The sequence below is a fragment of the Onychomys torridus genome, chromosome 11, assembly GCF_903995425.1.
Source record: "Onychomys torridus chromosome 11, mOncTor1.1, whole genome shotgun sequence".
NCBI lineage: Eukaryota > Metazoa > Chordata > Mammalia > Rodentia > Cricetidae > Onychomys > Onychomys torridus.
Window position 1 is genome coordinate 38,700,367 of NC_050453.1, and position 14,716 is coordinate 38,715,082.

Consider the following 14,716-nt stretch of genomic DNA (forward strand, 5'->3'; position numbering starts at 1 on the left):
GACAGGCAAGCTGTAAATCCCAAGTGTCTGGAGAATGGAGAAGAGAAGGGGAAACAAGGGACGTGCACTTGAAGCTGGCATGGAGGTCAGACACATGGCTGAGAAGCAGCCACATGGCACTGAGGGAGCTTTAGAGAAAGAGAAACCCAAAGTGTTAAGCACACTTAGAAAGCAGATAGAAAGAACAAAAGGAGAAGTTGCACTTTTCTGGATAATTCTCGGAATGGGGCAGTCTTATGAAGCTGCTGCACCCCCAGACAGGGATCTTGCTATGCACCTTAACTTGGCCTGGAGCATCTGTGTAGCACGGGCTGGTCACTAGACTCCTGCCTGGCATCACAGGTGCTGAATGGGATAACAAGTATACCCCACCACACTTAGCTCTAAGAATTCCTCTTTAAAGAAAACTCCTATTTAGATGTAGTTCACTTGTGAGTAAGCTCTGAGCATATAAAGTATATATATGAGATTGTTCCCCTTTCAATGTTAACTAGATTAAATACGGTTATAAAGTAGCTCCTTGCCCCTGTGAATGTCTACTCCGTATCTACCTTTCTTGAAACATAGTAAATATGGGGAGGAAAACAGATTTTTGTTGAAAGCCATTTTAAGTTAATACTTTGAACTTCAGGAAGAATTCACTTGCCATTTTGATTTATATGACACAAATTTACCCTCTAGTTATGGAATAGTAAAACAATTCCAGTGGAGCCCTTGCTTCCCATATTACAAGAAAGCCAGTTCATAATTTTTGACTATTTAAAATGAGTATAAAAATGTCCAAGAAATAGACAGATGTGGGTGGCACATGTAATCCCAGTATTAGGGAGGTGAAGCCACAAAAAAGTTCAAGGTCAGTCTGGCTTATACTAAAACATCCTCAAATAAATATAAGTTCCTTTATGAAGCAAAGTTAGAGCTTATTAAAAAGTTTTAATGAATATTTAAGCATGGGTAAGTGTGTAGAAGAGACAGAGACAAAAAGATGGACTTTCTAGCTTAAGTTACATATACCCAAGACAAGGGTTGGTGAAGCCTCTTAAAAGAATCATATTCACATTGTCCCAAAGTAACTATACAAATGATTCCAGTGGCTTAAATTGTTAAAAAGGTTAAGTAAGAATATTTTTATAGACTTATTTTTTTTAGTTTTTGTTTTGGAAACGGGGTCTTACAATGTAGCTCTGGCTGAGGGGTCTTACAATGTAGCTCTGGCTGACCTTGAACTCGCTTTGTAGACCAGGCTGGCCTCCAACTCACAGAGATCTACCTGCCTCTGCCTCCCAAGTGCTCGAATTAAAGGCCTATGCTACCATACCATTAAAGGCCTATGCTACCATACCTAGCTTGATACACTTAACCTTTATTTCAAGCATTTTTCTTTGGTAAATGAGATGAGATGAGATGGTTATTTTTGAGGAACATTAAGATGTTCATGAGCTGCTAAAATAAAAACATAAGTCAAAAAAGATAGGAATTTTTATGTAAAATAGGTCACAAAGAGGTTTAAATCTAAACATACAAACTTTATATAAACATAAATATAAAATATAAACATGATTTATAACCTTGTTGGTGGGATTTTTCTCAATTTTTAGCAGGAATAAAGGAATTTCTTTGCATTTTTATGTCCCCTCAATTTTCCCTGTTTAAAACAAAATTTTGAAATTAAAGATAGAGAAAGGCCTAGGTAATGACTCTGTAGGTAAGAGTGCATGTTAGCTAAGCCTGAGGACCTGAGTTCAAGTCTTCCAAACCCACATAAAAAGGTCATTCACATACCTGTAAACCTAGTGCTGTGAGGAGCAGACAGGAGAATTGCTGGGGCTTGCTGGCTGATAGCCTAGTTCCAGATTCATTGAGAGACTCTGTCTCAAGGAAATAAGGCAGAAAGTGATAGAGGTGCCCGGCATCCTCTTCTGGCCTCTGCATACACATCGCCAAACCCTGCACACAGACAAAGGTAGTGTAAACTGAGTATTTGAATGCTAAATATATGTGAATATCTCTTGATTATTCATGGGGTAACTTGATAAGAATTTATTGAGCTGGGTATGGTTTTGCATGTCTGTTATCCACTTGGGGTTTATAACCAGACAGGGCTACAAAAGGCTCTATCTCAAATATAGGCGGAGAGTATGTAACTCAGTAGTAGAATGTTTATGTAATACAAGCGAGGCCCTATGTTTGATTCCCTAACACTGGGGAGAATTTGTAAAAGACTTTTTTATGCTTCCTAAATTAGTTACTTTTCTCATTACAGTGACTAAATACCTGATAGAAACAGCATGAGGGGAGAAGGTTTGTTTGGGTTCATGGTGTCAGAAATTTGAGTTCAGTGTCATAGTAGGCATGTCATGTAGCCTTGTCATGGGTAGCTAGAACATGAGGCAGCAGTTTTCACAGTGATGGTCAGAGGCAGGTATAACCTTCAAAGGTTATCACCATCTTCTTCTGGGTGGGCTCTATGGCCTCCAAAAGAGCACTGTGAGCTAGGGACCAAGCATTGAAAACACAAGCGTGTGCACTTTGCACATTCAAAGCACCGCAGTCCCTTTCCTAATACCAATTTTCTCTTGCTACATGGAAACATGCTGCATTGTTCCAAGGAATCTTTTGATTTCTAAGTTGAAATAATTTTTATTACCTTCCTAGTTTTCATTCTTTTGCTATGATAAATTTCATAGCCCAAAGCAACTTTTGCAGTAAAGTGTTTATTTCATCTTATAGCTTATAGTTCATCATAAAGGAAAGTCAGTGCAGGGATTTCAGGCAGGAACCTGGAGGCAGGAACTGATGAAGCAGAGACCATGGAGGAACATGGCTTCTTCTCTATGGCTTCCTCATCTTGCTTTTTTATACACTCCAGGAGCACCAATCTGATGGTGTCACTGCTCACAATGGGCTAGGCCCTTCCACTTCAGTCATGAATGAAGAAAATGTCCTGTGGACTTGCCCTACAGTCTGACGGAGGCGTTTGCTTAGTTGAAGCTCTCTTTTCTCAGACTTCAGTTGTGTCAAGTTGACAAAAACTAACCAGCACACTCACTCACTCTTCTACCCTTCTGTATCTTCTTCCAAATGCCTTTGACTGGTGCATGCTGGGAGGAAGACAGTTTCAGGTGCAAGTTCTTCATTGAACCTTCACTCCTAGATGTAAGATCTTTGATGCCAGTCTCTGAACATAATTAATAATCCTAATAATGTAACTTACACCTGTAGAGAAAGTGCTAGTCTGTGTTTGAGGTTAATTGTGTTTACTGTGGTAAATTTAGATAGATTAACAGTTTAAAGCCTCTAGTAACAAGTTTAAGATTGGACTTCCACTAACTTTGCCCCCAAATTTGTTAAGTATTTTCATTAGACTTCAAAGTATTAATCATCTATGATTTTTGTGTTATTGCTATCTTTCCTTGTCAACCACCGCAGCAGAGTTTTAAGAAATTTGTGAAGGAGCATAGTCCTTGAAGCATTCAGCAGCTTTTTGATCTGTTTTAAGCAATGTAGTTATTTTGGGAGTAGGAATGTGGTCAGGTAGCAGTGATAACAAAAGTTTGGATGATAGTCGAGATTTGAGGATGGGCTAGAGTATTTTTGGCATTAGAGGTTAAAAATATTACATCCATCCACTAATGTTTTGACCTCTGAAAGAAAGTATTATAAAAAATAGTTTTAAAATGCCATTTATATTACCAAAGTTTTAGAGCTAAGAATTATAAGTAACTTCAGCTTGAGTTTTAGTCAGTTCCTACAAACTCACATGACTATTTGGTATCTAAGCACTGTGATTTGTGGTGTGATTACAAAGACAGTTCTAAGGGGTACACAGACACCCAAGAGTAGTCATCCTCCCCAGTAAAATTCACATTTGGGGGAAATTTTAAAAGAGAATTTTATTTTATGTGCCTGAGTGTTTTGCCTGCATGTGTGTATGTGCACCTTAAGCTTGCCTGGTACCCTTGAGGCCAGAAGAGGGAGTCCATAGCCTGGAATTGGTATTCCTGATGGTTCTCAGGTGCTGCTGAGTTTGGAGAGCCGAACTTGGTCCTCAGCAAGAGCAGCAAGTGCTCATAACCCCTGATGCATCTCCCCAATTCCTAGGGAGGAATCTTTAAATATTACTGTTTATTGTCAACTTTCTGAATTGATTTTATGACATTTTTCTGAACTGACGATACTGTGTTGGGCTACAATGAAAGAGTTCTGTCTTTAATGTTTCACTGATGATAATTCTCTTTGTAAAATTCATATTTCTAATAGATGACTTTCTTTGACCCTTTACAAAAACTAAGACCCCATTATGTTATCCAAACTGGCCTTAAATTTAAAGCAATTGCATTTCCGTCATCCCATACAATTACCTATTCAGCTTCCTAAGGATTATTACCTCTAGTGTGAAGCACTCCTCCCTTTTTTTAGATCCGCTTTCTCTGCCTCCCAGTGCTGGGATTAAAGGCGTGTGCTACCACCTTGCATACTCTTTCCTTTTATCCTAAGTTTTTCCAGGCTTTAAAGGGCGCTTTTAATTATAGATTTATATTAAATAAGGAAATGTGTTTCTGGGAAAATGTTTCAAGTGTATAATTTCTTATACTCTTTTTAAACTATTCAATTTATATTAGTCATTTCTCTTGTTCTTCTTTTTTTTTTTTTTTTTTTTTTTTTTTTGAGCTGAGGATCAAACCCAGGGCCTTGTGCTTGCTAGGCAAGCACTCTACCACTGAGCTAAATCCCCAACCCCTTGTTCTTCATTTTTAACATAGAGATTTTGAATATGTTTGATCTTTTTTTTTTTTTTTTAGATTTATTTATTTATTATGTACACAGTGTTCTGCCTGCATGTCTCCCTACAGGCCAGAAGAAGGCACCAGATCTCATTACAGATGGTTGCGAGCCATCATGTGGTTGCTGGGAACTGAACTCAGGACCTCCAGAAGAGCAGTCAGTGCTGTTAACCGCTGAGCCATCTCTCCAGCCCCAGTGTTTGATCTTTATAAATGACAAAGTCAGTTCTTGTTCTGATAGAGAAAAATTGTTTTCTCTAAAAGGTTAGAAAAAAATGTTACCTATACATTTTTAAAAAGCTTGATGTGTTCCAACATTATTTTACTCTCTGTGCTAGGTCAGGCATTTATTTAACAGTTTTACACTTCAAAGGGTAGGTGAGATTTGAATATCATAAATACAATTTTTAACCTTAACTAAAATGAATTTTATTTTGCATAATATTTTGATAATTGGCATCAAAATAAGTGTTGTACATTCACACAGAATGGCAAGGGATGTTGCAGTGTCTTTTTGAAATTTACAGGAATGCTATTCCTTAAAGTTCAGTGCAGAAAATCAAGGCAATCCGGATATAAAGACAATGTGTGTGTATGTGTAGATGAATGGAGTGATGAAATGCTATGTGTGGAGGAACAGACATTAAGACAGTCTTCTGGGGCTTGGAGAGATGGTTCAGAGGGTAAGAGCACTGGCTGCTCTTCCAGAGGTCCTGAGTTCAATTCCCAGTAACCACATGGTGGCTCACAACCATCTATCTATAATGAGATCTGGCACCCTCTTCTGTTGTTCAGGCAGAACACTGTATACATAATAAATAAATTAAAAAAAAAGAAAAAGACAGTATTTTGTCTAAGACATATATAAACAAGATGTATGTGCCTTCAAAAAAAAAAAAAAATCCATAGCTGCATTTACACCTAGATTTTCGCCCTTCTGGAACATTTTACGGATATTAACCCCTGCCCTTCCAAGGCAATAGTGAAATGTTGCCTTATTTGCAAGTCACTGTTGTGTGCATGTGAACAGGAGCATGCTCTGTCAAAGAGGGTTAGCCTTTCCAACTATCACTGGACTTATTTGTCCTTATATTTATGTATGTAATCTGTTTAGTACTACAAAAGAAGAAAAGTGAGTTTCCTCTACCTTTAAAACTTTTAACATATGGAATCTTCTTATCTTTAGCCTTATGATTGGACTGTTCATAACATTCTTTGCTGACAGTATTTATGAAGACTATATCACTTTATTCAATTATACATCCTAATATTTCAAAGAATGGGTATTGAGTTTCCGTATTATTATTTAAGTAGCCCTGTGTTAGACTTAAAGTGGGTTATCTCCAGCATGTTCTGTTAGTAGTTTATGTTGTCAAGTTTAAGCTATTATTCTATAAATTGGTTTACTGGATATTTTCATATTTGAAAATTTTCATATTTGTTTGCAAGCTAGATCATGATGGTATGGTTAAATAAGACAAATGTAGTACTTTAGCTTAAAATACACAGGTACAGGTATAAAAATCAGTTGCTCAAGATAAGTATGTGCATAGAGTTGCTGATACACTAGATCATGGCCATATTGTTTACTCAGTGTTAAAACTTCTTGAAAATGTATTTAGCCTCATTACTTTCTCATAAACAAATAAATTTACCTGAAAAATGTAGATGATGGCTAAGCAATGTTTGAGAAGACACATTTACTCAGAACTCATTGATAAGATCTATAAAAGTACATATGTTTGTGTGTGTCCCACAAAAAGATTTGCTTTACTGATTAGCATGTAATATTCGGGACACATATTAAAAGGTCTTCATTCAACTCTTTGCTTTCCCTTTCCCATTCTCCTGCCTCTGGATCTCTTGATTTGAAACTCTTCCTCCTTATTTTGTAGACACTGCTCTCCTGTTCACTACTTCTTCTCTGTCTTTACGTCTCACCACTGGGCCTCTCTCAGTGTCTGTTTCCCCAACCTTCATCCCAAATTCCAGCTGTATATCTACAACCAGTTGGTCAGGTAACTGCACCTTTTTCAGTGCACTCTTCGATAGAGCATGCTCTGTTCTTTTTGTTTGCTTTCTTTGCTTTTGCTTTTTTTTTTTGTTTGTTTGTTTAACAGCAGCCTGGAGGCCTCTTGTCAAATGTCATATGGACTTTACCCTACTGTTTCTACACTGAGTGATACGATGATTATTTACGAATGAGGCATCAGCTCCTCCCGGCCTTTTATTGCTTGTTGGCTATGTGAATTCTTTTTCCTTGGTTAGCTGTCATTACAGATCTAACATCAGTGATAAAAGCAGCCCATCTGTATTAGTCACAACATCTGTTTGTGGACAGTTAATTAGTAGCCTCGCAACTAACCAAAGGTTTTTTTTCCCCCTGAATCAATAATTTCTCCCAATCCTTTAGGCCCAAGATAAGATTTAATTTCTGAAATCAGGTTAAATTGAGAGACTCAAGGGAGTTAATGAATGCATCTTCTTACTTAGAAAGTCAATAGTTGATATATGTGTGGCATCCAAATGGTGCTCATCATTCCATACACAAAAAAGATCACCTGACATTGCATTTCTTAGGTAAAAGCAGAGCCCAGATTTGAAAATATAAATCAAAAGGGGATATAATTATTTTGTTTGTTTGTTTGCTTGCATATTTGGGGTTTGTTTTTTATAGTTGCTTTTGGTCTTTATTGTTTTGAGTTTTGTGTGTTTTCTGGTCTGAGCTTTTAGAATAAATTTCTTACATACTCTTTTATAAAAAAGAACCACCTATAAAAGTGAGTATGTAAGTCACTTAATAGTATCAGTCAAGTTTGTTCAAATCAGCTTTAGATTGTTTTCTGAATTTACACTAGTTTCCTTCACTACTCTGACAACCTCCTATAAGGAAACACTAATCTTCTCATATTTAAACAGTAAGTTGGCTCATTGTATGTCTGTCTTTTCCCATTTTTCTCAGGGAGAGAGGGGTGTGAATGCCCTGCTTCTGCACAGCTTGTTGGTGAGGCATGCGTGACAAGTGACCTCCTCCTGTGTGTGTGTTTCCTAACTAGTGTTCACATGTGACTCCAGGTTTCTGACCAAGCGGGAACAGAAGCTGATGCAGCGGCGACAGCATGCGGAGGAGCTCCTCGAGTGGAAGCGGCGATTAGACGCAGAGGAAGCAGAGATCCGACAGATGGAGAAACAAGCTCTGGCTGCCTGGGACAGAGAACTCCTAAAACCCAAACCTCCCAAGAGAGAACTGGAGAACCAAAGAACAGAGCAGAAAGGTAATGAATACAAACTGAAGTGCAGCATAGTGGAGTGATTTGATTTGATTTTCATGGGAATGATCGAAAGTGAAGAGTGCAATGCAGCTACGGATGATATGCAACTTTTTAAGAGAATAGAAGTAACTTCTTGTCAATATGAACATGAAGGTTTGTTTTTCATTCAACTTGTCAGAGACATTCAAAAAAAGAAAACCCGAGTGTATAATTCTTTACTTTCCACAGAATACAAAAAAGAAATACATTTTTCAACTTACTTTATAACATTAGTATATAACTTCAATGCTAAATCCATAAAAGAATAACATGAAACAGGAAGAAGCTGTTCTTCTCTATCCTAAATACTGTGCATACAAATCTAATAAAGAGGGGAAATGATAAGATCACTTCTGTAGATTCAGAAAAAGACTTAGGATCATATGCATAAACCTCAGATAAAAATATACATGGAAAAGAGCTGTATTTACCCAGCAAAATAGTATTAATTCAAAACTAAACAAAAACCCTGGACTTAAAACAGATAGAATACTTAGTGATAAAACAGAAAACTTTCCCTTTGAAAATGTTTATTAAGCATTGTATGAAGGCTCTAGGAAGATCAGTAAGACTTGAAAAACAAAAGCTGTATGGACTGAGGGGAAGATGCAAAATATTCATTACTTACAGTTCATAAAGATATGCACATAGAATACCCAGAATTTGGTGCTAGAGAGATGGTGCATTGGGTAAGAGTGTTTGTCTCATAAGCACAAGAACTTAAGTTTGGTTCTAAGCACCATGTAAAAAAAAGCTGGGCAAGCATCCATGTCTGCTTATAATCCCAGAACTGTGTGGGGCAGAGACACTCTGCCAGCTCCAGATTCAGTGAGAGATGCTGCCTCAAAGAAGTAAGGCAGAAGACTTTGTTGACTACCATGGGCATATATAACTGCACATGGATATGCACATATACCCTTCTCTTTCTCTTTCTCTCTCTCTCTCTCTCTCTCTCTCTCTCTCTCTCTCTCTCTCTCTCTCTCTCTCTCTCACACACACACACACACACACACACACACACACAATTTATACTTTATTAGAATAATGAATGAGTTTAGCAAAGTCATTGGTTAGGAAATCCAAAAGAATGAAACTCAGTTGTGGGCTGGAGATGTAACTCAGCTGCTAGAATGTTTGCTTAGAATGCTTAAAGCCCTGGATTCCTCCCACAGCACCTGGATGTGATGGCACAAGACTGCCTCCAAAGTGGGGGCAGGAGGATCAGAAGTTCAAGGTCACTCTCAGCTTCACAGTAAGTTTGAAGCCAGATTGGGCTATATGAAACCCTGACTCAAATCTAACCAAATAAATCAACAAGAACCCCACTCATTCATGCTCCTGCATGTGTCCCTGAATTACATTAATTGAATCACTTTAAAAGGGGTAGGGCAGGGCTAGGTGGTTAAGGGTGCTTCCTACCCTTAAAGGACTCAAGTTCTGTTGTTAGCACCCATGTCAGGTGTCTCACAACTGACCTGTAACTCCAGCTTCAAGGGATCTAGTGCTCTCTTCTGGCTTTCTTGTGCATCCACACAGACATAACACATTCATATAGACACACACATACACATAAATAAAAATAAATTTTTCGAAAAAAGTTTTGAATGTAGGAGAATTCATTGGAAAGAGAAAGAGGATCAGTGATAGTAGGAAGAGAACAAGAGAAGATAATAGATGAGTCTGACATATTACATACATGTATGAAAATAGAGTGAGCTCTATTATGTACAATTAATGTACAATTAATAGACTGTGAACAGATAGCCCATGTATCTGTGGAAAGTTTGCAGACTTACAGTGCAAGAAGGGACTCCCCAGTAGTTGTTAATAGGAGGAAACACTGAAGTGTTGGGCTACACCTGACAGTATGAAAGATCCGGACTGGCCAGGTACTAAATTATTTTCCAAACTGAATGACTGCAAAGGGGGTGTGTTTATGAATCATAATTGCTCTGCACCCTCACATTTAGATTGCCAGTCAGTGTCACTGGTTATACATAGTAAATACCGCTCTCAAATGTTGTCAGCCAAAATTGCTGATGAACAGACTTAGTGGTGCATGTGAAGTATTGTGGTTTTATTCTGGAAACAAGTCTAAAGTGTAGCAGTTTAACTTGTTCATTGACAAAGATTGGACATTGATCTTTTCGCCCTGTGTTTCCAGGAATAACAAGTGAGGAGGAGTCTCCAGTGCCTTCCTACTCTCATCGAAACAGTGAAACCTGTATTACAGAAGAATTAGACAGCCCTTCTGTGCTTTGCACACCTTCTGAGTCCATGCTCCAGGCACAGACTGCAAGTCCAGATCACAGGATACCTACTGAGGAAATGGTTTTTTCACAGGAACTGGAATCTACCTCTCCTAGTAAACATGTAAGTTAATGCCTATTTTTATATATATATTTTGTTTTTGTTTTTGTTTTTTTGAGACAGTGTTTCTCTGTGTGACAGTCCTGGTTGTCCTGGAACTCGCTCTATAGACCTAGCAGGCCTCGATCTGACCTCAACAGAAATCCTCCTGCCTTTGCCTCCTGAGTGCTAGGATTAAAGGTGTGTGCCACCCAGTGCCTATTTGTATCTTAAAACTCCTTTGGAGAAAAAAAATCTGTCTAGAAGGTGTTATTGATAGGTATATTATTCCTATTAATGGCAGCATTGATTATCACTATACTTGTAACATACAGGATTTAATATTTGAAGAAAAATAAAACTTTTAATAAGCTTATATTCATAAGTATGTGAATTTGGCTTTAGTAGAAGTTAAAATTCTACATTAACAAGGCTAATAATATTAAAGAGATAGTGGCTTAGTTAGATTACTATTGCTGTGATGAAACACTGTAACCAGTTGAGGAGGAGAGGGTTTATTCAGCTTACACTTCCACATCACTGTTCATCATCTAAGGAAGTCAGGACAGGAACCTGGAGGCAGTAGCTGATGCAGAGGCCATGAAGGGGTGCTGCTTACTGGCTTGCTCCACCTGCTTTCTTTCCAAACCCAGGTCCACCAGCCCAGGATGGCACCAAACAGTGAGCTGGACCCTCCTCCATCAGTCACTAATTAAGAAACTGCCCTAAAGGCTTCCATACAGTTTAATCTGATGGAGGCATTTTCTCAGTTGAGGTTTCTGCTCTCAAATGACTCTAGCTCATGTCAAGTTGACATAAAACTAGTCAGCACAGATAGAAATTCTAAAGTCTGTAAGAGGGCCAATGAGATGGCTCAGTGGGTAATATGGGTGTTGACTGCCAAGTCTGATGACCTGCATTTTCATACACACACACACACACACACACACACACACACACACACACACACACACCGTTGAAGATTATTTGTGGAAATATGACAAGTTCTTTTGCAAATCTACTTTGTCTTAAAAGCAGTAAGATCTTAAAACATACCAAAGTGCCTTTGCTATAATTTAGTTAATAATTACTAATTCATAATCAGAATAAGAGTGATGATTTTATCACTTTAAAATATCTGATATGAATGGTTTTCAATTACTATACTGGGCATTAATAGAATAACATTTTCTGTATTTTTTTATTTTGTACTTCATAGATTAAAAACTCAAGTTAGAAACTTATCTGCTTTTCAAATTGATTTCTAGGAGATTAAGACATTAGCATAGCAATATGAAATACTAACAAATGCAATAGTAAAGCTTCTTTATTGAAAAAAAGTTACATATGTACTTGTGTATGTCTGCATGTGAAAGTCAGAAGACAACTTGTAGGAGTCAGTTCCTCTCCTCCTAAACCATGTATGTGGGTTCCAGCAATTGAACTCAGGTTGTTCTAGGATTGGCAACAAGTGCTTTTATCTGCTGAGCCATCTTACTGGCCCAGTTCAAACCTTATGTTTAAAAATGTAAATAGGAATATATGTAGTTAGAATTTTGTCTTTAAATTATTATTTTATTTTGTGAGTATGGATGTTTTGCTGGCAGGTATGTCTGCACCATTTGTGTGCCTGGTACCCAACCAAGGAAGCCAGAAAAGGACCTTGGTTCCTGAAACTAGAGCTACAGATGGTGATGAGCCACCATGGGTGCTGGGTGCTGAACCTAGATCCTATGCAAGAGAAGCCAGTGCTCTTAATCCCTGAGCCATCTCTCCAGCTCCTCAGAATCCTCATTTTTAGTATGGGTGTGAAGAATTAGTTTGATTCCATATTGAAAAGTTAGTCAGATTCATGTGTTTAACATTATTGCACCTGAAAGATTTAGCATAAAAAAATTTTGATTGTTAATGCAGAGCTGATTCCACATTATGTTGAAAATACTACATTGCTAATGTTCTTTGCACAGACTTAAAAATGCTTTTAGAAGGCTTCTCATTATTGTGCTAGTGGTTTTTGAAATTATTGTATGGTAATAATAGGCTTATTGTATAGGTAATTTACTTATAGTATAATTCCTGTGGTCTAGAGATCTGTGTAACTGAACTGTGCATTTTAACACAGTTTTATTAATTTCTAAGCCCTATAAATGTATTAGTTTCTACCTAGCGTTGTTACTAGCTTCATTTTAACCACAAAGCTGATAAGTGGGCATTTTTCTTTCTGAAGAAAATGTGTAAAGGAAATTAAAACAAGTGGCGTACTAAAGTAGATTTTAATAATTAAAAAGTAGTATTTTATACTTATCAAATACCAGGTAGTATGCTAAGTACCTGACAGGAATGACCTCACTTAATCCTTACAACTGCCTTAGCATGTGGGTGACAGTGTAAATCCCTGTTCTGAAGATCAGCAGGTTAAGACCCTCCCATGGCTGAAGAGATGGCTCGGGGGGTTGAGAGCACTTGCAGAGGGCTGGAGCTTCCTTCCCAGCACACACATGGTGACTCACACCCGCCTAAAACTCCAGTTCACACGTGTGGTTCACTTACACACACAGCAGAACACTGAGACGCATAAAATGAAATAATTGGGTCTACGGACAATATTCTTTAAAAGACCTGTCCGAAGTCCTAGGCACAGAAAGTGGCAGTGGCAGGACTCAGGTCAGCTGTCCTCACTTCCTTTTGATGACAGGATAGGAACTTTGCCTTTCATGGAAAGTAAAAAGGTCCATGTCTTTGTGGACAGTCTCACGCCATTTTTTTGTCCTCTCATAAAAAAATAGTACATATTTAGTAATTTTTAATTAAGTGGATAGGAGAGTAAATATCACCAACATATTAGCCATTTGTAATTTACTATAATTTTAAGCATGTTATTTCATAACTTATTTTCTGTCTTTAAGAAAAATTAGGTTCCTACCCTATCCCCCTACCCCTGCACCACACCCCACCCCCCCCCCGCCACCCAAAACAAAACAGGAAAGGTAAAATTAGCCAGATGTGGTTGTTCATGTCTGTCTCCCAGCACTCAGGCACAGGCAGGGTGACTGCCACCAGTTAGGCCATATGGGCTACATAGTGATTGCTAGGCACCTGAGCTTCAGAGTGAGAACCCAGCTTAAATTATGGAAATACAATGAAACCCAGTATTTTATGCTAATCAAGAAATTGAGGGCCAGACGTTGGTGGTGCACACCTTTAATCCCAGCACTCGGGAGGCAGAGGCAGGTGGCTCTCTGTGAGTTTGAGGCCAGCCTGGTCTACAAAGCGAGTTCCAGGACAGCCTCCAAAGCTACAGAGAAACCCTGTCTCGAAAAACCAAAAAAAAAAAAAAAAAAAGAAATTGAGTTACAGGGGCTCAGTGGTTACGAGGACTGGCTGCTCTTCCACAGGACCTGTGTTCAAGTCCCGGCACCTGTATGGTAGGTAGCTCATAACTGCCTATAACTCCAGTTTCGGGGAATCTGACAGCTTTATACAGACATACATGCAGGCAAAACATGAGGGGACATGAAATTAAAGTAAATATTTTTTTTTAAAAGAAAGAAATTGAGTTAAAGAAGAAAGAGAAAAGGTCTTCAATAAATTAGTAAGCTTTTTTTTAACCTTTAGTGAAATTATATAAAGTTGTGTTAAAATTTAATATATTTGGTTGGGGATTTTGCTCAGTGGTAGAGCGCTTGCCTAGCAAGCACAAGGCCCTGGGTTTGATCCTCAGCTCTGGGGGGAAAAATGTAATATATTCAATTTATTGTGTAAATTACTAAATTTGATGTTCACTTGGTATAAAAATGTTATAAAATGTATTTTAAATACAAGTTCACAGCTGTATGACAGAATAATTCCTGTTTGGCTTTCTATTTGAACAGTCACCTCCCAAAAGCTGTTTATCTGTGTCAAATCAAGAGTCTAGCAAAGGAAGTCACAGGACTGAAGGACACTGTCACCTGCCTGCAAAGTCTCACCAGCCCTGTTACGGCTGGTCAGATGACTCACTGTCTGTGACACAGTCAGGTAACTTTCTTGTCTTCCTCTAACCCCTGCTAGTCCTCTGTTTTCCTTGGTTGCATTTGTGTAGGCTTTTTCTTGCTCAGTGATTATCATTGATAATTATATCCTTCATTCCACAAATTGTAACTAACTTTATTCTCTTGTGTTGGTGGACATTTATGTCATCAAAATGTCTTTCCTTTTTCCTGTGTCAGACACCATCTTTGTGTCTTGTACAGCACAACTGGTAGCTGGCCTTGGCCCACCAGGTCTTGAATG

The 14,716-nt window shown here is 38.1% G+C and overlaps 1 protein-coding gene across 1 annotated transcript in view; it reads left to right on the top strand.

Annotated features, from left to right (window-relative positions):
• Nucleotides 1–14,716, top strand: part of Cep350 (centrosomal protein 350) — a 143,785-nt gene that overhangs the window by 93,656 nt on the left and 35,413 nt on the right. Inside the window, 3 exon segments of the mRNA XM_036201773.1 lie at nt 7,860–8,059; nt 10,260–10,468; nt 14,317–14,461. Of these exon segments, the coding sequence (XP_036057666.1) occupies nt 7,860–8,059; nt 10,260–10,468; nt 14,317–14,461 (554 nt within the window).